This window comes from Panthera uncia, chromosome A2 (genome assembly GCF_023721935.1).
Source record: "Panthera uncia isolate 11264 chromosome A2, Puncia_PCG_1.0, whole genome shotgun sequence".
In the NCBI taxonomy this organism is placed as follows: Eukaryota; Metazoa; Chordata; class Mammalia; order Carnivora; family Felidae; genus Panthera; species Panthera uncia.
This window is the reverse complement of record NC_064816.1, coordinates 87,004,811-87,029,703: the sequence shown is the minus strand read 5'-3', so window position 1 is coordinate 87,029,703 and position 24,893 is coordinate 87,004,811. Positions and strand designations below refer to the sequence as shown.

Genomic DNA, 24,893 nt, shown 5'->3' with positions numbered 1-24,893 from the left:
TTCTGTTACGGTCAATGTTTTTTATATCTTCAGATATCTTTGCTAACCTTGATTACAAAGGCTATACCTTACAATATGCATTCTGACAGCGTAATTATTTATTACTGTACCTTTTGCATAATATGTAAAACTTTACGACAGTGTGGTTACAATTATACCCTCATCTGTGTGCTATTGTCCTGTATTATATGTAGAAACATCTTATAAATCCTATAATACAATGAAACATATGTTAAATAATCAGTTGTTTTTAAAAGAACTAACGAGATAAAAACAATATAGGGGCACCTGGGTGGCTCAGTCCCTTTAGCATCCAACTTCGGCTCAGGTCATGATCTCATGGTTCGTGAGTTTGAGCCCCACATTGGGCTCTGTCCTGACGGCTCAGAGCCTGGAGCCTGCTTCAGATTCTGAGTCTCCCTCTCTCTCTGCCCCTCCCCGGCTCGTGCTCTGATTCCCTCTCTCAAAAATAAATAAACATTGGAAAAAAGTTAAAGAAAAAGAGATGAAAAAATATAGCTTTATATGTTTGTCTACATAGTCACCATTATGGCTGCTCCTTCTTTCTTTATATAGATCTGAATGTTTAGGATTATTTTTTTCAACCAGTGAAATTTTCTTTATCATTTCTCATAGTATAGGTCTGCTGCTCCCAAATTCTCTCAGCTTTTCTTTACCTAAAAGAAAGAAAGCCTCTCTTTTTTTTTTTTTTTTTTTTTGGCCTCCATTTTGAAGAATATTTTCTTGGACATTGGACTGTTGACTTTACTTTTCTCTTTCTCTGCTTTAAAGATGTTCTACTACCTTCTGAACTCTCCCTTATTTGTGATGAAAAGCTAGCTGTATTGTTTATGATTAATTCCCTTGTATGTAAAGTGCCTTAATTTCTCTATTTATAAAATGTTCTCCATATTTTTGCTACTTAGCAGTTTGACTATGACATATCTGGCATTGGTTTTCTTGTATTTACTTCAAGTTTAGTGAGCTTCTTGGATTTGTAGGTTGATAGTGTCACCAAATTTAGCAATTATTTTAGCAGTTACTTCATCAATAATGTTTTTCTGCCTTTTTCTCTCCCTCTTCTGTTTCTTTAACTCCAATTACACATAGGTTAGACCACTTGATATTGTCTGAAGGTCACTGAGGCTCCTTATTTTTTTTCAAATTTTTTTCTCTCATATTTCAGAATGCATGATTTCTATTGCTCTATCACTAACTATCTTTTTTCTTTTCTTTTTTCAGTCTCAAACTTGCTCTGAGCCCATCTGGTGAATTTAAAATTTTACATGTTATGATTTTTCAGTCCTAGAATTTCCATCTAGTTTATTTTATGGCTCTTATTTCCCTTAAATACTCGAGATTCTTTATTCCTTCACTTATTGTATTCATCTTTTATTTATAGTCGACTCTATTTGGAAGAACTGTCTTAAATACTTGCCTGGGATTTTTTTTCCTGTCTTTTTTCTCCATTAAGGGTCATATTTTCCCACTTATTTGCATGTCTAGTAAATTTTTATTATATCTTGGGCATTGTGAATGTTAAGGTGTAGGGAATGTGGATTATTTTTTTTTCTTCATTTTAAGAGTGCTGAATTATGTTCTGGCAGGCATTTTAGGTACTGAAAGAGCACTTTGACCTCATCAGGCCTGGTTTTATTATTTTTTAGGGTGGCTCTGTATTAGTTTCGCGCTTAGTTCTAGGTCATGGCCTTTATTTTAGTGAGGGAGTTGGCAAACTGTGGCCTTTGGGCTCTCTCTTTGTTTTTGTAAACAAAGTTATATTGGAAGACAGCTGTACTCATTTATTTATGCATTGTCTGTGGCCGCTTTTCAGTTACAACAGCAGAATTAAGTATTGCAGGAAGGACCAGATGGTCCACAGAGCCAACAATATTTAGTCTCTGGCCCATTATGAAAAGGTTTGCTAGTACATGCTTTAGGGCATGGCCCTTATTTTCCAAGATGTGGCACTTCTGGGGTCTCCCATAAATGCCCAGTATGGTTATCAAGTTTTCTCCTCTCTGGCTGACCTGGAGCTCCAGTGACTCCCATTAAAGTGAGCTCTGTGATTATGTCTCAGCTTTGCAATGGCTGTTTTCTGCTATGTCTGGACACTCCAGCCCCAAGCCCAGAGAAACTCCATATGGACTTCTGGACACCCTGTTCTCTGATTCTCAGGCCTATAAATTCCAAGTGCTTCAGCTGCCCTAATGACTCATTTCTGCTCCTCAGCTCGGTGAGACTCTGTGCTCTGCTTGAGTGCTGTCTCCTGGTGCCACAGTCTGGGAAGTGTCCTGAAAAGTGAGATCAGGGTCAGTTTGGGCATTTTCTTGCTCTCAAGAATCTCAGTCCTGCATTGTGTATTGTCAGTACCTGAACATGGCTCATGTATTTTCTTTAGTTTAACAGTTAAAGAGAAAGGGCAAATCCAAATACCAAATAGTGAGTCATGTTGGGATCTGGAAATCTCAGGCTTCAGATTTTTTTCCTGTTAGAAGAAAGAAAAGAATTTGCCCAAATCTCATTCTTATCCATATAAACAGTTACATCTGAAGAGAAGGGTGTTAAGTTGTGCTTTCATACATTTTGGTTAGAAATATTTTTGGCCAAAGAGTCAACAAGTGACTCATTATTGGTTTATCTAAGAATTAGGGTTAGATTTACAACTTAATTTAATTACTTAATTAATATATTTATTTAATTTAGAGAGTGACTGTGTGTGTGTGAGCATGTAAGGGGTAGAGAGAGGGAGAGAGAAAATCCCAAGCAGGCTCCGTGTTGTCAGTTCAGAGCCTAACTCAGGGCTCAATTTCATGAACTGTAAGATCATGACCTGAACCAAAATCAAGAGCCAAATGTCCAACTGGCTGAGCTACCCAGGTGCCCCAACAACTTACATTTTATTCACCAGTGTGTTTTCTTAATTTTTCACTTTTTTAAAACAAAAATTCCAACCAGACTCTTACCCCTATTATATACTCTGAAACTGTGATCTATATTTTACCTAGATTCACTTTAAATGGATTTTTACTAGTACTATTCCTTCTTTCATCTCAAGGAACTCCCTCATCCCCCTGCCAGGTATATGTGTTTATAAATAAAACTTGAGATGATGTTTGAGAAAATAATTCTACCTCAGACGATTGTAGTTTGTGGTCATCTATTTGGTAATCAAATTTTTGGTGGAAAAATAGCAGTTTCCTAGCAAATGAATCACATAACCTTAACAGATTTAGGAAGTCCTGTGCCATAAGAAATGAACCTTTTCCCAGTAACGTGTTGGCCTTCGAGTTCCAGAGAAGCTTGAGACTTCTCTGCTGTGCTTTGCCGATGGAACTACTTCTGAAACTGAGTTAGGTAACTTGTGAACAGAAGAGGTTTCTGAATGCTAATGTAAAAATGCCTGTTGGTTTTGTTTCCACAGCTCTTCTTGGGTCCCTCGTGGAAATTACATAGAGTCAAATCGTGATGACTGCACAGTATCTTTGATCTATGCTGTGCACCTTAAGAAGTCGGGTTATGTCTTCTTTGAGTACCAGTATGTCGACAACAACATCTTCTTTGAGTTCTTTGTAAGGCCTTTTATGTTCTCGAATTCACTTTTTGAGGAAATTCATGTAAAATTTCCATTAATCAGTTGTTGCCATTGCATTGTATGCCTCCTCATTTTTTCCTGTTAATTGAACCTTTTGATCTGAAAAGAAAACCTTATATTTCTCTATAATACTTTATTTTCTGGTTAGTGTTGTTACCTCTGAACTCTCACCTTGTCGAGTAACATTGGGCTTGTTTCATTTTTGGTTATGATCATTGGATGAGCATTTGATTTAGACTTTTTGTGTGAAAAATACCTTCACCGAGAGTCATTTTAATTTTTTTTTATAACTACAGATGCGATTTTATTCAAAATATGTTTTCACCAATTTTTGTGTTTTTTTTCCTCTTTGCAGTTTCAAGCATTTGACTGATTTATGTGTAAACTTGGGCAATATTATAAAAATAGAAGTGGCTGTATGTTTCTGATTCTGTCAATTTTGTACAATCTAAAGGCATCAGTGGATGAGATAGTTGATGTCTCTGGTAACAGATGAAATAGCCTTACGGAATATAGGATAAAATAATAGTCTGACAGAATAGGCTGTTATCACTAAAATTATTTAAACATTTAATATAAAGTGTATCTAATCTAGGAAATATTTGTTGTGTCAGCCACTCTGATGCTTGAGAAAATGTTTTCGGATTGACTTATAAAACCAAAAAAAAAAAAAATGTGTGTTCTACATATAAGTGGGAAAAATATCTTACAAATGTTCCTGTGGTCCAAATCTCAGGAGCCTATGTGCTAGTAATGCTAAAACAAATTTATATTGCTCCTGATTATGGAAATTGTTAGTCAGAAGTTTTTTGGTAGGAAGAGATATTTGCTGTTGAAGTATGAGCCTTGGATTTGAAGTCAAGAGATTCTGGCTCAGGCCCCAACTACAGTGGCTAGTTGTGTGTTTCGGGCAATTAAAGTTAACTTTCCAGCCCTCAGCATTCCCTTTTGCCAAGTGGATTGTATGACAAGACCTTTTAAGGAGCCTCCTGGTTCTAATCTTTTGATGACTTTAAGATGTTAAGTAACATTCAAACAGATTTCCTTTTGAAGCTACATTTTGTTTGCAAAACACTTCTTAGAGTAAATGATTCCCAACTCCATGGGACATTTTTGCAATCTTACTAAAACTGGAATAAAGTTAAGAAGCAAGGTAATTATGTAACTGTTAGAATAAGCATTTAGTTTTTGTATTGTCAAGTAAGTCCTTTGAGAGTTGTTGGTAAAGGTACTCTTGAGGCATGAAGTTTGATTACTTCCTTTCAGTGGTCCCTTTGTTCTTCTGGTTATAGACTGAGAAGGGGTGGTGAGTTCATGTTCCTTCTTTTATTGATGTTTCAGCCTGATAGGGAGAAGTTTATTGACTCAGAAAGTCAACACTTAAGTCGTCATGCTCATGGTTAATGGAAAGGAAATGTCTCAAGACTGAAAGATGCACTTGTACCTAGAGACATTACACAATTTAAATTTTTTTTAAACGTTTATTTATTTTTGAGAGACAAGAGAGACAAAGCACGAGGAGGGGGAGGGGCAGAGAGAGAGGGAAGCACAGAATCTGAAGCAGGCTCCAGGCTCCGAGCTGTCAGCACAGAGCCTGACGCAGGGCTCAAACCCACGAACTGTGAGAACATGACCTGAGCTGAAGTCAGTTGCTTAACTGACAGAGCCACTCAGGCGCACAGAGACATTACACAATTTAAAGCAATAAAGTAATTTTAGAACTGTGTGGGACCTTCATTCAGCTCCTTCACTCTTCTTTTTAAATGACAAAACTGAAGCCTAGGGAGAATAAGTGATTGGACTAAGGTCATAGCTTTACTACTTACCTTTAGAATGAAGAACAGAAATCAGATTTCAAAATGCCAGTAGAATGTCCTGAAAACACATGATGTTTGATTTCAGCTGAAAAAAAAATGCTTTCAGCTTTTCCAAACATTGATCATCAAAGGTATATTTAGGGTCCACAGCTGCTTAAAAATGGCTTACCACTTGCATTAGAATGGCCATTATGCTTATAGTATAAATATGACGATTAGATTTAGTTAAAAAAAAAAATAGCCTCAGTAGGTGATATTCCCTGATCTTTTGAGATGTTAAAACGATCTATTTTCCTGTTAATAACCTTTATGAAATATCTATTACAGAGTACATTTTTTAATAATTTTCTTAAGTTTATTTTTTATTGAGAGAAAGAGAGAGCATAAGCTGGGAGAGGTGAGAGAGAGGGAGACACGGAATCCGAAGCAGGCTCCAAGCTCTGAGCTCTCAGCACAGAGCCTGATGTGGGGCTCAAACACATGAACCGTGAGATCATGATCTGATCTGAAGTCAGACACTTACCCCACTGAGCCACCCAGGCTCCCCCAGAGTGCATTTTCATGTTGTTTTTAAACTAGTCTGGAAGGTGAATACAGTGGCAAAGATGTAGAGACGAAAGAAATAGCAATTCTGGCAGAAGTAGAGGGGATGAGTTCTTCCTTTAACCCTACTCTGTTGCTGACTCTTGTGCAATACTGCAAAATAGCCTAACCTTTTGATGTCTGTGTATTCTTCACAGGCCTGGAAAAATAGTGCGCAAACTCTGAGGCATTTTGTAAGAGTTGTCTGGAAAACACAAAGTGTTTGGTGCTAAAGATAGTAGCTGTAGTCATTTGAATTGGCTTGGCATATGATTAACATTTATCCTCCTCCCCCCACACCCCCCACCCTGAAAAAATTTAGGGCTTTGGCTTTGGCTGTAGCCACTTACCTATGTATGGACTTTGGAATAAGTCCTGTGGAACTGAACACAAAGCAGATTTCATTTATTTATTAATTTAAAACGTTACTGCCCTAAATCTTACAAAAATAAACTTTATACTTTGGGGCCTGCATGGTGAATGCAAGCTTTGGACACATTTGATAAGTTTTTGGTGATGACTTTTCTCCTTTCTGTGAATTTTCAGGGTTGACTGCTCTGATCCTCTCTCCTTCCCTCCTCTCTGTTCTTAACCCTTTTCTTACAATAATGAGGATGCTTTACTTAGAACCACAGTAAACAGTTGTCACTTGGGCTCCAGAGGCCTTGGTTATGCTTACTTGCTGAGAATTACTCACAGCCATTATTTAGTATGTATTGAAAGAAGCTCTTACAGCCTGTCTTGTGCTGAGTAGTGCCTTTAATTAAAGCTATTATTCAAGAAGCTTTACTGGGGCCATTGTGTTTTATCCATAGATTCAAAATGATCAGTGCCAGGAGATGGACACCACCGCAGACAAGTGGGTAAAACTCACAGACAATGGAGAATGGGGCTCTCATTCTGTAAGTCTCTCTTTGTTCTTCTTCTCTCCCACCAACCCTCATTCTGCTCCTTCCTTTTCCCAGTCTTATAAAGAAGTTTATTTTATGAAAAAAAAATTGTTCATTGATTTAGACAATTTCTGGGTAGGGAAGAAATTGCCTCAAAGTTTCATGGACACAGGGTCTTTCTAGATGTTTTTTTCCTACCTTTCTCTTTGGGTTTCTTTCCCTTCTCTTCGCTGTCAGACTCCAACTTTCCTCCTTTTCAAAGGGGCATTGACAAGAAATAAGGCTATTGAAAACTAATACACAGAACCTCTGGGTGTGTAAGTATGTGCCTGTCATGTGGGAGAGGATCAGTGGCTCTTGGCACTGGACGGATCCTTTGTTCCATCTTTCTCTGCAGTGTCTCCAACAAGTGACTTTCAAACTTGTTTTGTTGGGGGCTGTACTGACTCCATTGTTGGACAGCACTGCATCTCACAAAATCCATCCGTGTTTGAAGCCAAACCTGCTTCCTGTCTATTTGTCACCTGTTGCTCAAACTTCTACCCTCTCTGGTCACATTTGGTAAAATTACTACCTACTCTCCACAGTACAACTCCAAAAGCTTGAAAGCAATGATCAGGTAACACAGTCTGTGAATCTGTTATTATTGGAGGCCCTCTCCCGTTGGAGTAAGGCATGGATTTAAAATCTAACTCTGGCTTACTGTAGTTGTGTCTCTTTAGGTAATTGGCTTAATCTCTTTGAATCTGAGTTTTCACGGAAGACATGCGGGCAGTCTTGCAGGGTTAAATGAGATGTTATACAGGAAAGTCCTCATGTGGTACCTACGGTGTAGACTAAGCTCTATGTCAATAAGTGACCATCTTCCCTCACCTTTCCGTTATAGCAGGTGCCCCATCCTTGAGTGATTCATACAGTGTACCCTCTTTGACTATTTTTGATCTGTATGCCTGGAAGTGGTAATAGAACCACTTAAGATCCATTTGTCTAAGCATTCATTAAGCTGCATTTTGAAGGTACAAGTAACTCTTGGCAACAAATATGCTTTCTTCACTTAACCCAGGGGAAAGTATGTAATGTATAACTTTGCTGAATCTCTGGCATTGTGAAATACATGTTTTAATTTTATGGAGCTTGAATCTGGCCAGCCAGAGACTACACAGAAGAATAAAAGTGGCAAATGAGAAATCAAGGAACTCTTATATCAGTTCCTTTGACAGAAACGGCATGAGATTTATCAGAAAAGTCATTTGATATGTAAAAAGAACAATGTGCTGGTGGCAAAGGAAGCAAATATTAGATGTACTGATCATTTAAGTGCTGGAGATACACATTTAAATCATGTTATTTTACATGATTTTTCTCTGGTTGCTGTTGGAGTATTGTTTCTTAAATAATTTTATTTCTATTTATTTATTTTGAAATATTGCTTTTAAGTTTATTTATTTTGAGAGAGAGTGAGAAGGTGCAAGCAGGGGAGAGTCAGAAGGGGGGGTGGGGACAGAGAGAATCCCAAGCAAGCTCTGCACTGTCAGCGTGGAGACTAATGTGGGGCTCAAACCCAGAACCGTGAGATCTTGACCTGAGCTGAAACCAAGAGTTGGACGCTTAACCCACTGAGTCGCCCAGGCACCCCTATTAAATAATTTTAGAAGGAAGCAAACTCATTCTGTTGCCTTTTGTTTTCAGAGCCCAAAGATCTGCTTGTGAATAGTGGCAGTCAATACACACTGGGCTGCGTGTCTTTTTACTGTCTAGAATGAGCACCTTTTTTTTTTTTTTTTTCAACGTTTTTTTTTTTTTTTTTGGACAGAGAGAGACAGAGCATGAACGGGGGAGGGGCAGAGAGAGAGGGAGACACAGAATCGGAAACAGGCTCCAGGCTCCGAGCCATCAGCCCAGAGCCTGATGCGGGGCTCGAACTCACGGACCGCGAGATCGTGACCTGGCTGAAGTCGGACGCTTAACCGACTGCGCCACCCAGGCGCCCCTAGAATGAGCACCTTTTAATTATGAGCCAAGACTTCATGCACATGGTTTAAAAATCATTTTCTCTTTTTGTTCAGACTTAAAGAATTTTCTTTTCCTTCTTTACTGGCATATTTTTTTGGATTGGCAAACTGTTTGTTTGTTTTTTTAAGAGAATGTGACCACAACAGATCTTAGGTCTGAATTTGCAGTAGACTTAAGGTTGTAGGTTCCCAATTAATGGTGTTTCATAAAAATGTCTTGAAAAGTGTATACGGGATCAGCTTTCAGGTATGGTTGAAGGAGCCTGGTTTATCTGATGTGAGTGCCCTGTCTTCCTCTTTACAGGTAATGCTGAAGTCAGGCACCAATATACTGTACTGGAGAACTACCGGCATCCTTATGGGTTCTAAGGCAGTCAAGCCTGTTTTGGTGAAAAATATCACAATTGAAGGTATTTCATAGCAATCTGTTTTGGTGATCACACATCACATTTTAGAGTTAGTTAAAACATTGGCTAAATGTTTGGTTTGGATGTCTGAAGGGCTTATGGGGTAGGATACATGTCTAAAGACCATGATTTTATTTTGGACAAGTTGACTGGTGTTTTTATACCTGTAAACTAAATTTAATCTCTGTGAAAAAATAAGTATGATAACAATTTTGGTGTCTTTAAGTAAAATAAAATGATCCTTGTTCATAAGAACCTATTCTTCATTCAACAGATGTCTATTGTGCCAGGCATGGAGCTCACTGGGATATAACAGCTCACAGTTATATCTGTAGAAATAACAATAACATAAACTTCTCTGCCTGACTGTCTCCTAAACCTCTTATGCCTCTCTGAACCAGTCAGGTGTTTTCTGGCCCAGGAGAGAAGCCAATAAACACTGGAATAGTTCATTCTCAATTAGGGCTACTTTTAATTAAAGCAGTGATTCTCCTTTATTAATGGCTTCTATTTTATTACTTTCTGTACTGGTTCCTGTGACACTAACTCATTAGTCATGGGGACATCTGCTGGCAAAGGCTGGAATTACAAGCCAGAAGAAAAGGCCATTTCCCCTAGGGTCTGTTACGTCTTGCCTGTGACTTGATCAGTGGAGGAAAAGGGAACAGGTGGCCATAAAGGTCAGAGAAAAGTAGGCTCATAGAGAGCTTAGAGTTAGTGGAATTGTCTTTTTGACGACTCAGTTGATAATTTAGTATACCTCTGTTGAAATCTCAATCTCTTGTTTAAGTGTCTGCTCTACTTAGGATGCATAGGATAGTTTCTATCCCAGTTTTTTGCACACGGTAAATACTTCGTTGCTGTTGCATGAATGGGATAAAGGATCCCGGCTCACTATTACTACTTCTCTCAATTCTGGTAGAAGCAGCAAGAAGGTGCTGATCTGCTTGTTGCTCGTGGGTCCTCCCTCCCATGCTCTGGTTTTCATTACCACACAGGGGTGGCATACACATCAGAATGCTTTCCGTGCAAGCCAGGAACCTTCAGCAACAAACCAGGCTCGTTCATCTGCCAAGTCTGTCCCAGAAACACCTACTCTGAGAAAGGAGCCAAAGAATGCATCAAGTGTGAAGAGGAGTCCCAGTTTTCAGGTAGGACTGGTCTTTGCCAGTTAATAGTCTTTGTTCTTTCTCTCTAAAATTATGTTTGTTTACAGTGTAGAGTCATGAGCCAGAAGTCACACGTAAAATGTGGGAACGGTGTGCCAGGAACCAAGTGCTAAAGTGAATCAGTATTGAATGGATAAAATACGACTTATTGCCCTTTGTGCATGACTTTTCCATTTGTAATTTTTTCTGTTCTACACCCTACAGGGAATTACTTTGGATATATTTATACTAATCTAAAAAAATCAGATTGTAATTTTACATGATTTGTTGGCATAGGGATGTACTTAGAAAATTTTAATTTGTTGCAGATTTACAGTGTTCAGATAATAATGGAAGAAATCTAATGTCTTCTTGGAAAAATTATATGTTTCTTGTGTATCATGGAAACATGTATTGCTCCAGGGTAAATAAAAATACAGGCCTTTATTTTCCTTAGGTCTAGCTAGTTCCTCTTAAATTCCTTCAGTGAGGAAGGTTATTTTTAATTTTTATTTGTCTGCTTTTTTTTGTTTTGCTTTGATTTTTGCTTTTACTGAGAGTCACAACATACATGACTCATTTCTGAAATGCATTTTTATGTTGCAGAGGAAGGGTCCAGCGAATGTATGGAGCGACCTCCCTGTACCACAAAAGACTATTTCCAGATCCATACTCCATGCGATGAAGAAGGAAAGGTATACAGGCTGTATTCAGTCACCTGCATTCCGTTTTAATCCAACCCTCTTCCCAATTTGAGCAGACTCTACTTTGTTGGTGAGAGACTTAAATGAGTTGATTTATAACACATGTCTGTAAGTGGTATGGCGGAAGTTTAAAAATGTCGATTTTGAATCCTGGTGTCCTGGCTTTGATTTCACACTATTACTTATTAGTGCTGTGGGCTGGTTACTTGCTCTAAGTCTTTTTTTTTTTTTTTTTCCATCTGTACAATGGGGCTGATTCCTACCTCATAAGGCCACTCAGAGAATGCATGAGATATTCACTTTAAAGTTCTTAGCATAGTGTCTGGCACCTAGTGAGTGCTCAATAAATTACTGCTATTCTCAACAGGAATTTTTTTTAAAGAAATAATAGGATCAGGGGGAGCACAACCTTTAAAACGTGTACTATGACTCCCAGGATGGAAGCATCTTATTTGGTTCCTCAGTAGGTTTGATCAATAAAAGCCATGCAGCCATAGGCACATTCAGTTATGGCAGATTATTATGTAATTGCATTTAGAAAACGCAAAGTAATTACCATACAGACGGCACTTAGCCAGAGGAAGAATGTATACATGAACCCTGCAGTTGATGTGCTGTTCTCTTTATTACAGTTAGACTGTATTAGCTTATGTCTCGGAGAAATGGATTCAAGTGGCTGCAATGCAGCATTTTTTTTTTTTTGTTTACATCTTTGAAATAATGGCATTAAATTAATTTTTTTACACATTTATTTTAGAGAGAGAGTGCAAGCAGGGGAGAGGGGCAGAGGGAGAGGGAGAGAGAGAGAGAGAGAGAGAGAGAGAGAGAGAGAGAGAGAATCTTAAGCAGGCTCCATGCTCAGTGCAGAGCCCAACGTGGGGCTCAATCCCATGACCCTGGGATCATGACCTGAGACAATATTTAGAGTCTGATGCTTAACAGACTGAGCCACCCAGGCTCCCCCATGGAATTTCATTTCTTGACCTAGCTTGGAGAATACACATAGATGTCAGTATTGCTTTTGTTTTTAATTTTGTATCCGTAGTTTCTAGTGTGTACTTTTTATATTTATATTATTACTCTTGCTCTTAGTCCTAAAATTATTTAAGAATTGACTTTTTGAATACTTAAGACCAAGCACATTCTGGTATTTACAGGAGAGTCCTTACTTAGAATAATTCAAGAGAAGGCCAGTTTACATTAGTTGAAAAATTTTTTTTAAGTTTATTTATTTGTTTTGAGAGAGAGAGAGAGAGAGAGAGAGAGAGATGGGGAGAGAAAATGAGCGGGGCAGGGGGCAGAGAGAGAACCCCTAGCAGGTTTCACACTGTCAGCACAGAGCCCATCGTGGGGCTTGATTCCTTGAACTGCAAAATCATGACCTGAGCCAAAATCAAGAGTCAGATGCTCACCCAACTGAGCCACCCAGGCACCCCTAAATTAGTGGAAAATATTAATAATTATATGTATTATTTTTAATAAGTATATGTATTATTTTTAATAAGGACAGTAACTCAAACAACCCTTAAATTAGAAGGAGTTATAAAGTAATATCTTGATGGCCCTATAATAGTGGCCAAACAAAGGGTATTTCCAATTAGAAAATACATGTAGAGAACTACATGTATGTTGAAAGTAATTTGAAATAATGGTACTTAGCTAAATTTTTTAAAACTAAACTTGACTTATTTAAGTAAGGTGAATTGAATTTACTTTATTGTATGTATAGTAATCACTAATTCAGCATTACTGAAGCTTATGTGAATGAGATCTACAAATGGTTCTAGTCTTGGCTATAATGAAAATATTTAAAAGTGCTGTTTTTATTATGTCAACAAGTAGTTTTTTGTGTCAGTGAATACTGTGACAAGATTTAGTTGACCTGGGCCAAAAGGAAGTAAAGCTATACATTAAATGTAGAATGCACGGAACACACACACACATCTGTGCACACATATGCATGCACCCATAGGCATGTTGTGTTCACACATTCACACAAATTGCTTTCTTTGTTGAGTCTGGGTAACCCCTGAACATGTTCTCAGTGTAGAACAACACATTGTACTAGCACTCCATAAACCCAGTGAATCTTTAAAAAGTGATTTGAGGCTTATTTCAAGATAAAAATGTCTCGCTTCAGAAGTAAACAAAAACCAAAAGGAACTTAATTAACAGATACAATTAATTAATTAATTAGTGGGGAAATAAAGATTGCACATGTGAATTTGAATTTTTTCTTTTTTTTTTGTTTTTTGTTTCAACATTTTCATTTGTTCTGGTTTCATCTTTTAAAAAGGTATTTTAGGGGCACCTGGGTGGCTCAGTCGGTTATGCATCCAACTCTTGATTTCAACTCACGTCATGATCTCACGGTTCATGAGTTAAAGCCCCTGCATTGGGGTCCCGCTGATAGTGTGGAGCCTGCTTGGGATTTTCTCTCTCCCTCTACCCCACTTGCACACTTGTGCTCTCTCTCTCAAAATAAATATATAAAGTTTTTTTAAAAATAGAAAAGGTATTTTATTCTTGCTTGGCTCATCCTGGTGATTTGCTGGTGGTTTAGTGATGTTTTCAGGTCGTTCAATGACTGTGGCTCTTTTTGTCCTGTCGTATTCTCTTTGATCTTATTTTCCCCTTGTGTGGAGAGGATCCTCAAGGAAAGCAGCTACTGATGTATACAAGCTTTTGGACATGATAATTTATATGACGCAGAAATGCCCAGGTTTCTCTATTCATTCGGAAGTTTAGTTATTTGATTGCTTCCTTCCAATATGGAACATTTTTCAGAAATATTTTTTTTTTTTTTAACATTTATTTATTTTTGAGACAGAGAGAGACAGAGCATGAACAGGTGAGGAGCAGAGAGAGAGGGAGACACAGAATCTGAAACAGGCTCCAGGCTCTGAGCCGTCAGCACAGAGCCCGACGCGGGGCTCGAACTCGCGGACCGTGAGATCATGACCTGAGCCGAAGTCGGACGCTTAACCGACCAAGCCACCCAGGCGCCCCCAGAAATATTTTAATTAGTAACTGAAACCGTTCTAATCCTGATTGAGAGACTCTGATTAACATCATGAAAAAGGTGGAATGTCTATTCATTCATTCATTTATTCAGTGAATCTTCACTGAGCACTGGTTATATTCAGAGTGCTGGGTGATGAGGGCAGAGCCAGGGACAGGCAGAAGAAGAAGGTAAATGTCTTCCTGGATTGTAGGGCAGTGGTTGTCAACTTTTTTGTGTGCATCAGACTCACCTCGAGGTTCCCGTCCCAGATTTTCTGTTTCAGCCGATCTGGGGTGGGACCTGAGAATATGTATGTATTTTTTAAATTTTATTTACTTTTTTTTTTTAAGTTTATTTGTTTATTTTTGAGAGGGGCAGAGAGAGAGGGAGAGAGAGAATCCCAAGCAGGCTCCACGCTGCCAGCACAGAGCCTGACACTAGGCTCAAACTCCTGAAACCGTGAGACCATTACGTGAGCAGAAACCAAGAGTTGGATGCTCAACTGACTGAGCCACCCAGGTGCCACAAGAGAATTTATATTTCTAAGAAGTTCCCAGGTAATTCTGATTCTTCTGGTCTAGGATCTCAGCAGTTTGAGAACCACTGGTCTGGATTTCAGTGGAATAGAGATAGTCTGTCAAAAAAAAAATTATTTCCAATTGTGATTAGTGCTACAGGAAGAGAAGTCTGAGTTTTATGGGGATCTGACCTAGCCTGAGAAGGCTTCAGAACTGTATGAAACCTCAGGCCCAGGTATGGAAGAAGAGCATTTTGGGAAGAGGAGCAGATTGGTGAAGATCTGATGTAGGAGGGAGCATGGTATGTCTGAAGAACTAAAGAGATATGAGTGAGACTGGAGTGTGGGGATGTGGTAGGGGGTTGCATTAGCTGCAGCTAATGGCATAGTTTCATGCCAGAAGAGGGAGGTTTCATAGTGGTGAATTAACTTGAAATTTTCGTGTATGTTTTGTTTTCAAAATGTTCAGAGCCCATTTTTTAAATATATTGAGATATACTCATATGGCTGCATGCAAGCCCATGCACAGATTCATTGCTGGAGATTTGAACTTAAAAAATCTTCACCTTGCTAATGGCCAGGTAGTCATCGAGAGAAGGCATCTTTTAATGTTTGGCAACATATTTGAACCAGCTTCTCTGATCTTCCAATGGCTAAGATAGGGAATTGTGGACTAAGTGATCTGGTTAAGACGATATATGGCTAACTGAGGAACTGTATGTAAACGTCTGACTTAATAAATGGATATCGACTAGGAATGTAGTTGATATTAACTGGCAGTGTAGTTGGTATCATGTAGGAATATAAATTTAGCAAACTAATTATATATATCCTATGTCATACCAAGAAGAATATGAGTACATGTGACTTATTTTCAACAATTGATTTAAAAATCCTCAACTTACATGAGGATATTAGGGATAAGTGTGTTGAACTGTAAATCAGTAAAGCTGGGGAGAATGACAAAAGTAAAATTTAGAGAGACCTCAGTGTGCTTGAACAGTGAGCTCAAATGACCAAGTGTTGGTGCTTATTTGTGTTAAAGTCTCAGATATAAAAGTATTTAGAAAAGAGATAACATGAACTTGCCAAAAATATTTCAAAGAGAATCCAAACTTTAGAACCTGGCTTACCAAAGAAAAAATGCAACAGAAATTTAATGGGGGAAAAAACTCCCCAAAATATGAAGGGTACTTAGTTTTCAGGTAAGTAGGTACATAGTTGAAAAACAAGTCCCCCACTTGTTTATCCTATCCACAAAGGGTGTCCCAGGTCTGCTTGTAGAAGTTAGAGAGATGAGATGATTTTGTTAGGGAGTCAACACTTACAGACAAGGCTTAAGCTTTTGTTTATTTTGGGTAACAGAGCTAGATAGAGTAACTTTATTATTATTATTTTTTTGGTCTTTTATCTCAGGGTAAATGGTAGTTCCCTCCCATGCTCTGACCATGGGATGCGATACACATTTCTTCTGAATGGGTTGCAAAGCAAAGTGTCAGTTTTGCTTCCACACTTGGAGATGATTGACAATTCTGTCGATGAAATTAAAAGATGCTTTTCAGCATTTGGGGTGAGTGGAAGAGGGCAGGAGCCTCTTGACTCATGTGACTGGGAATTCAACCCAGAGCCAACAGCTTTATTAGGACGTTTTTCTCTTGATCTTCTCATTGGTATTCTTGGCACAGTTTGCTTTCCTTCGGAGGCAAGCTCATTCCTGTGGTACCAGATGCCTGTTGGCTTCTCCACTATCGTCCTCACAGCTTTTGATCAGAGGGAGGCACTGAACAAGTTTCAGAAAAGACTCTTACTAGTCCTGCTTGAATCGTGAGCCAACCTCAGACCAGCCATTCTGTCCACTAGCGTGGGATACTCTGTTTGGACAGCTTCGTTCACTGACTGATCCCTGTGGCTGGGCAGCTGGACTGTATAACTCCCTTTTCTTCTCAGTGCCACACAAGTCAGTTCCTAAAGAGGAAAAGATGATATCTCTTACCACACTGAAAAGAGAGTGATTCTGTGCAGTTTCACAGAACTCTTCTGCTCTTAAATAACATGAATAGACATGGCAAGGTTGTCTTCATATACTGGGAATTGCCACAGAATTTTTTGCATACCTCTCCTGATAGTTTCATCAGTGGTCATAGAAGGTTTGCTAGTGTTTTGGTATCAGTTCACTTTATTGCAAACACAGTTCTTGTAAAGATGACTGTTTCCTTCGCTGGACTCTCAGCTTCCTGTAGACAGAAATGTGTTGTTAATCACTTAAAAAGAAAAAAAATCTCTAAGCCTAGTAGAGTACCTGGAATATAGAAGATAATGAAGCATGTTTTGAATTAATTCATAAATAAGAGAATTAGTAAGTGAATGAATGATTAACACAGTTACAGAGTTGTGTTCTGTCCTTGGCAAAGGGCTCAAAATAATTTTGACAAAATGGGCAGAATCTAAAGTAGAGGGGTCAGCATATTAAACTCCTTGATAGGAAATAATGGTTGAAGTTGCTGGTAATATTTTTTCAAGTTGAAGAAAAGACACCATGGGATGGAGGAATTTTGGTCATCTTTCTGACATTTTCTGCTTGTCCCAAAGAGATTTCATCTCTTTGAATATCCATTACATCTCATGTTTCAGATGATGGTGGTGACAATAATGATAGTAATAGAAATGATGGTATTAATAGCAGAAGCATCTGTCATTTACACAATTGTGTGCATGCTCTGTGCATGCATGTGTATTCAAACATTGCCTCTAATTATTTTTCTCAACAGCTATGCAATTTAGACATATTATACTCAGTTTGTAGATGAGAAAACTGAGGCTTGGTGAAGTTAATTTCCATAAGGTTATAGGTAGCCAGAGCTCGTAAGTTTTAAGGCTGGAATTCTAATCATGTTTGTTTCCAAATCCAATGCTTTTTTATTCTCTTCAAGTATTTTCTTTTCTTTTTTTTTTTTTTAATGTTACAGCAGTTTGTGAACCTGTCTTATCACTATTAGACTGTAGCCACCTTCAGAGCAAAAAATTTGTCTTATTAATATTTAAATTCCCCACAGTACTTCCTTCCAGTAGGTACTTGATGAAAACTTCCTTAATAGTAAGCTAAAGCATTAGGAGGGAAATCGTAGAAATGAAGAAATAGACTTTTCTGTGTTATTCCATAAGGCAGAATTTGGGCGACTTTATAGAAGGTAAATTCCATTGAAACCTACTGTTCTGATGTTTTGTCATAGAGGAAACTTGCTGCCAGGGTTAGAAGGGTGCCTGGCAGGACAGGATGTTTTAGAAGGAAGCCTTCTTGAGAGGGGACATTAGACTGTGCAACTTAGTCATCTCTGAGGCTAGGAAATTGGTGGAATTTGTCTAGTGTTTTCTTTGCCCTTTAATGAACTTCAGTGTTCTAAGTTATTCCAAATGCTCACTGTCTCTTACGCAGTACTTGTGAATTGTATGGCAAGGGTAAGATGTAGGGGACATTAAAAAATAGGGTATAAAGGGATATGGGTTTTATAACTGCCTTCCTTCCTATATGGCCTAAGCAAGTCAAATATAATTGGAAACTCTGTTTCTGAATTAGGATGACGGGAAAAGACCATGGCATTTCCCAGTGATTAAAGAGTTCTAAATCTGTATAAAATAAAATTTCATGATAGTCTTCTTTAAAATATTTTTAACAGCTTTAGTGAGATGGAATTCTCATATCACACAATGTATCCATTTAAAGCCTTAGTTCAGTGTTTTTAATATTTTCACCCCAATCTAATTTTAGAACATTTTCTAAAGCTGGAGCTAGAACGTCCGGTACAGTGTTCAATCCTCAGAGTGTCTTCCACATAAAGGAAGAAGAGGACCCAAGCTTGGATGCATTTAGAGAGGGGACAAGGACGTAACCACAAGGGAAAACAGAAAACATTAGAACTTTCACAGATGAGGAATCCAGGTGAATGCTGGTATGTAGTTGGGGAGCTGGGCACATGGTGAGAGCGTGTGTGGATGTTGAAAAAAAATATTTTAAAGGAGACTATCATGAAATTTTACCTGATACAAGTTTAGAGCATGGCTTTGAAGGAGGGGATGGACACAACTTGGCAGAATGGTGTGGGCATGTTGGAGAGACAAAGTGATGAGGGCTCAGTGTCTCACCCCTGGAAAAGATGGAAGGTTGGAAAAGGCAGGAAGGAGAGTAATAGTCTGCCTAGTTGGGAACATACAAGTTAGAACATCATAGGAGCAGAAGGCAGTGAGGCTGGAGTAGTGGTTGATAGACTTTTAAAGACTATGGAATTTGGCTCTAATGAATTCAGTCAGTCTACCAAGCCCTGGTGCTTCTGTACAGGGACATTTGCAGGAAGAAAGTTGACAACTGTGGACAAATCCAGTCTCAAAATCTGTCTAAATTTAGTCTTCCCAGTCTTGAATTTTATTTTGACATGAGAATTGATACCTCCATGTGTTTCTCTAAAAAGTATTTTATTCCCGCGTAATATAAATATAGTCAGACACTATAGATCTTCTCTAATCCTACTGCCCGTTTGATAAGTCTTGTTTTATGAGGGTTTTTTTTTTTCATAAAATGTTTCATGATTTTGTCTCAACTTGCCGAAGAATGAGTTGATTGTTGGTTTTTTACCTGTGCTGTGAGCCATCTGGCACTCGGTATCATTTCTATTAATTATTATCTTTCCCCAGTCAGCTCCACTTGAGACCATCTGTCCCCATTAGAAAGGGAGGCACAGAATCAATCTGCCATGTGAAGCAAGAGGCTTTGTGAACAAAACTTTTCCTATAGAGCATTCGAAATTTGGCTTCTAAATGTTTACATTTAAAGATAGTGCACATTTTCTAATTTTTAAACATTTACTGTGCTTGGATTGAAATGCAGGTGGTCAGCTGACTTGGTCAAAAATATATTTGCATATTTTACTATTTTTACCCTAACCCAACTGGCTTTTCTTGACTAGTGTTACTTTACTGTTAACTAGCTGTGTCTAATTCTTGGGCAAGTTGTTTCACGCTTCTTATCCACAGCTTCCTCATTTATGAACTTGAGGATAATAATACTGACCTCCCAAAGTGGTGGGGAGGATTACGAGGTGAGCCCCCAAAATCAGTGCGAATGCTCAGGTTAGCACCACCCCACCCCTCCTCTCACGTGGGACCCACCTATTTTCAACAGTGCGGTAGGTCATACCTAACTTGATGGAATTTCAATGAATGTCCAAATAGGTCAGCGAATTTGTGAATTGATTGGGTTGAAAATTTGTTTTCTATACATGCTGAGCCAGAATTCGAAAAAGACCATCCCCCAATATAATGATGTTTCATTTGCTTATATTCTCAGAATTTTAGACTCCCCCTTTTTTCGGGGGAGTGGAGAACCCCTGCAGGATACAGGATCTAGTTTATTATTTTAGCTGTTGAGGAAGCTTCAGCAGGAGCGGCCATCATTTTACAGATGGGAAGAGGGAGGCATATGGGTGCAGTGGCTGGTTAAACTGTATCATGATGTGGGCCATAAAATGAATGCAGGAAGAGAGAGTTGTAAAAGGAAAAACATGTTATTTATAGTTCTGTTGAGACAGCTACCTTTTAAACCTTTTTCTTAAGCGTCCTTCTTCAGATCAGGTAATTTGCTCTTCTGTAAGAGAATACTTGAGAATAAAACTGAGTAGTCTAAAGGATATGCTATATAATTTTTTATTAACTGGAAATAACCATAGACAAGTACCTTTAATTTTGTTTCTCCAGCTTCAGTATTAGACTTATTATTGCAAAAATTGTTTTAAAGGAGAAAGATTCACTGGATTATATACCTATTGAAGGAAACTGAGTCTCTTTTTAAAAACTATAGTTATGAAAGAAATGATTTTTCTCTTTGCATTTAGAATACCTTTTTTTCCCCTTTACCGAGCATATTGATTTTGTTTGTGAAATGGCTAATCCATTTAATATTTCTGGTTTCAAAATGAGAGTAATTTTATAATCACAACTTTCTGGGTTTGGCTGAGTTACAGCTATTTTGTTGTATTTTGTGTTGTGTAAGGGTGTATATATGTGTGAGAGAATATGAGAGGATGAGGTCTAAAAGATTACTGTCTGTTAAACTAGAGGCTGTGTTAGCCATAATGTTAGAAGTACCTGTAACAGGGCCCAGAATTAGAAATATTTTAGGTATGGCTCTTGAAGATTAACATCAAGTAGACAAAGATTCAGAGAGCAACCACATGTATTTGTGAAATGCCATAGTCTTCTTAAAAAGATGAATCTGTTCTTTTGTGATCACGTTGTGCTAAGCCTGGTGTTATGTGCTGGGGGGTGAGGGAAAGGAAGAGGGTGGTGGAGATCTCCAAATGAGAAAAGTAGTGTCTGAATAGAAACATATGTTGGTTATGGAATAGAGTGAATGAGTAGCTAGAAGAGTAAGGGTTATACTCATGTGTCTATATTTTAAAGAGGAATTCCACAATGAGGAACTTGTTGTATGAATGAGGTAAGGCCACCTGTAGCTCATAGTGAAAACATTTGGAAGTAACAGTCATTCTCCCACCAAAGGTTTTTCTTCTTGTCTCATTTTGTTACTAATGTTTTAGAGTCTTTTCAGCTGGCCCTTCTATCACTGTGTGACTCTTCCTAGGCTTTATGTTTAACACTTTTTGTTATTGGAAATTTAAAGGAAAGATACAATTTTATATCACCTGCAAGTTTTGTTTTGTTTTGTTCCCTACCTCCCCCTTTCCCCCCCTCCCAGACACAAATTATGTACAAGTGGATAGAGCCCAAAATCTGCCGGGAGGATGTCACGGATGCAATTAGGTTGCCCCCTTCTGGAGAGAAGAAGGATTGTCCACCTTGCAACCCTGGCTTTTATAACAATGGATCATCTTCTTGCCATCCCTGCCCTCCTGGAACATTTTCGGATGGAACAAAGGGTAGGATGCCAATTGGTCAAAGAATTGGACCTTTAGCCAAATAATCTTGCTGGACTATTGTGACCTTGTTAACTGTTTTTATGGAAGACTTATAAAACATACTTATCTCAGGAGAGTTGAGAAATATTATAATGAATTAGGAGATAAGGTCTTCTTTTTTTGTTGTTGTTTTTTTTGGGGTTTTTTGTTTTTTTTTTTTTTGATTTCTGCTACTGACCCGATTTCTTTCTTTCTTTCTTTTTTTCAATATATGAAGTTTATTGTCAAGTTGGTTTCCATACAACACCCAGTGCTCATCCCAAAAGGTGCCCTCCTCAATACCCATCACCCACCCTCCCCTCCCTCCCACCCCCCATCAACCCTCAGTTTGTTCTCAGTTTTTAACAGTCTCTTATGCTTTGGCTCTCTCCCACTCTAACCTCTTAGGGGATGAGGTCTTCTTTAGCATACCAAGGATAGCTTTCTAAGGGCATCTTGTGTAATATGTGTAATATTCTCTTAATGGGATGACTCTTCCTTTGATATTGATAAAAAATTCCACCATATTAACTGATTAAGGATAAGCACTCATTTTTTGGTGAGAGTGTACACATATGTGAATGCAAGCATAAAATATAACCTCCTCTAATTTACATTTTGTGCTATAATAATAGCAAAAATTGCTTGATCACACGGCAGTGAAAATAGTCTCTAAGTTGTTTCAGAGTGTATAGTTGGGAAAGTTTTAGCGTATATCAAATAATTTAGAAAGTAGTATACAGAGTTTGTTTTAATTTTCATAGACAAAAATTAAAATGCATTTCAGTTATAGCCATCTCACTTGAATATAACCATGCCGTATATTTACTATCTAGAGCCTGTGATAGATAGCATAAGAAGGACTCAGGAGTCTAATTGACTTCATTTTGAATCTACATCCTATAGGTGACGTTTAGTATGATCTAAGTTACTTAAACCTTTTTTTTTTTTTTAAGTTTATTTATTTTGAGAGATAGAGAAAGCACAAGTGGGGAAGGAGTAGAGAGCGAGAGAGAGGGAGAACCCCAAGCAGGCTCTGTACCAGCAGCACAGAGCCCATCACAGGGCTCAAACTCAGGGACCGTGAGATCATGACCTGAGCTGAAATCTAGAGTTGGACACTTAACGGACTGAGCCATCCAGGCACCCCAGTTACTTAACCCTTTTGAACCTCAATTTTCCCATCTGTAAAATTGTGGATAATAATATGTAGCTCATTATCACTGACCAGGTTATGTAAAAATGTGTCCTATAGTAATACTTTGGTATCAAGAAGTGTTTGCTCAGTAAATACTTCTCTCTACTGATGTGATTAATGCAAAGTGTGTTGGGCAAATTCGGAAATGGTTGGGAAGGATCCTTCCATTTCATTGTTGCAGATGTTAATTTAAATCAGGTTTATTTATAAACCTGCCTCTTTCCATATCTCTCAACAACTACGATCAGTTTTCAACATAGTGAGTATTTTGAATTTCAAGTAATCAGTCCATAATTACATGGTATAATACTCTGTTAAGTTTAATAAACAATAGGAAAGTTGAAATATTTCCTTGCTTGCAAGGTAGATGGAACTGATTCTAAGGTCACATATAAGATAACTAGTTTCAGATTACCCTTCTTGTGGAGGGTGATTTGATATTATCAGTTACTCTCAGATTTAAGGAAAAAGTAATTTTAAAATATTTCATATTTATCCTTTTCCTTTCTTCATGCGAGTCAAGTGTATAGGGTAAACTATATGCAGAAATATTTTTTGTTGCAGATTTCTTTGGCAAAGTTACTCTTTTTCTTTTTAATGTTTATTTATTTTTGGGAGAGAGAGAGAGAGCACACACAGGGGAGGAACAGAAAGAGAGGGAGACACAGAATCTGAAGCAGGCTCCAGGCTCCATGCTGTCAGCACAGAGCCCGACGTGGAGCTCGAACTCATGAACCGCGAGATCATGACCTGAGCTGAAGTTGGATGTTAACTCACTCAGCCACCCACGCGCCCCTAGAAAAAGTTATTAATTCTTAAGCGAATTGGCGCTCTAGTATCTCTCCTTCCCACCTCCCTTTTTGCTAATTAAAGTTTAGTAGTCCTTAGAGGAAGAGGAAGATGTCCAGATGTGGTTTAATTGTAATTGTTTATTTCACCTGTCTCTTGTAGAATGTAGGCCATGTCCCGCTGGAATGGAGCCTGCGCTTGGGTTTGAATACAAATGGTGGAATGTCCTTCCTGGCAACATGAAAACTTCCTGCTTTAATGTTGGGAATTCAAAGTGTGACGGAATGAATGGTGAGTTCAGAATTCACCTACCTGATGAATGTATTTGGGTAATAGAGACTCTTGGACCCAGGTCTCTGAGAAACATACCATATATGGGTATGAGGAACCTCAATCTTACCAGTTGGCTACGTGTCTGTCTTCCAGCCCTCACATCAAAATAGTAAATGTGGTGTCAGAGCCAGTTGACTTTTCTGTAAGAATATGAACTATTTTGCATTTCTTTGGAGTCAGTTTTGAAGTAGATACTGATGATCATCATTTATGGTTATAAATACCAGAATAAGATCACCGAGGGATGTAATAAAACTTATGTCATTTGCCATTTTGAAGAGTAGTATGACAGCATTTCTGCCAGGATTTGTTGAGTTTGGCTCAGCACTGAGCTGTATTGAGAGGTGAAATCATCTCTAATTCCCCTTCCCTGTGAAATCTGTGACTGTGTGTACAAAATATGTATGAACCCTACTTATTGAAAACTTGCAAGTGTGACAGAATACTGTGTGAGATGGTGGCTAAATTTTATTTGTTCTATAATTTTAAGACCTGAGAGAGGCTAGCACCTATTTGTTCTGCAATATTTGCTGGTTGAATGAGTGACAGTATCTATGTGTGTATTTTTTTAAATGTTTGTTTATTTTTGAAAGAGAACACAGGCAGGGGAGGGCAGAGAGAGAGAGAAAGATAATGGGACACAAGATCCGAAGTGGGCTCTGTGCTGACAGCAGTGAGCCCTGTCTGGAGCTTGAACTCAAAAACCGTGAGATCATGACCTGAGCCAAAGTCAGATGCTCAACTGACTAAGCCACCCAGGTGCCCCACCTGTGTGTATTTTTGAACTTGATGCTCGGAGTAGGTGTCACAAGTAATAGAGTTTTACACCAAAATACATCCTTTTACTTTTATCATCTCATTAGAAATTTTTATGAGCTCACTTTTTCTCCATTTTATATTTTGTTTTAAAAAGGTTCTTTATAGTTGCATCTGTTTTAAATCAGTACCTATCT

At 38.2% G+C, this 24,893-nt stretch overlaps 1 protein-coding gene across 1 annotated transcript in view; it reads left to right on the top strand.

Moving 5' to 3' along the window:
- Positions 1-24,893, top strand: part of ELAPOR2 (endosome-lysosome associated apoptosis and autophagy regulator family member 2) — a 176,118-nt gene that overhangs the window by 106,620 nt on the left and 44,605 nt on the right. Inside the window, exons 4-10 of the mRNA XM_049641373.1 lie at positions 3,425-3,572; positions 6,810-6,896; positions 9,201-9,306; positions 10,302-10,454; positions 11,058-11,146; positions 21,422-21,602; positions 23,770-23,898. Of these exons, the coding sequence (XP_049497330.1) occupies positions 3,425-3,572; positions 6,810-6,896; positions 9,201-9,306; positions 10,302-10,454; positions 11,058-11,146; positions 21,422-21,602; positions 23,770-23,898 (893 nt within the window). The remainder of the gene's footprint in view (positions 1-3,424; positions 3,573-6,809; positions 6,897-9,200; positions 9,307-10,301; positions 10,455-11,057; positions 11,147-21,421; positions 21,603-23,769; positions 23,899-24,893) is intronic.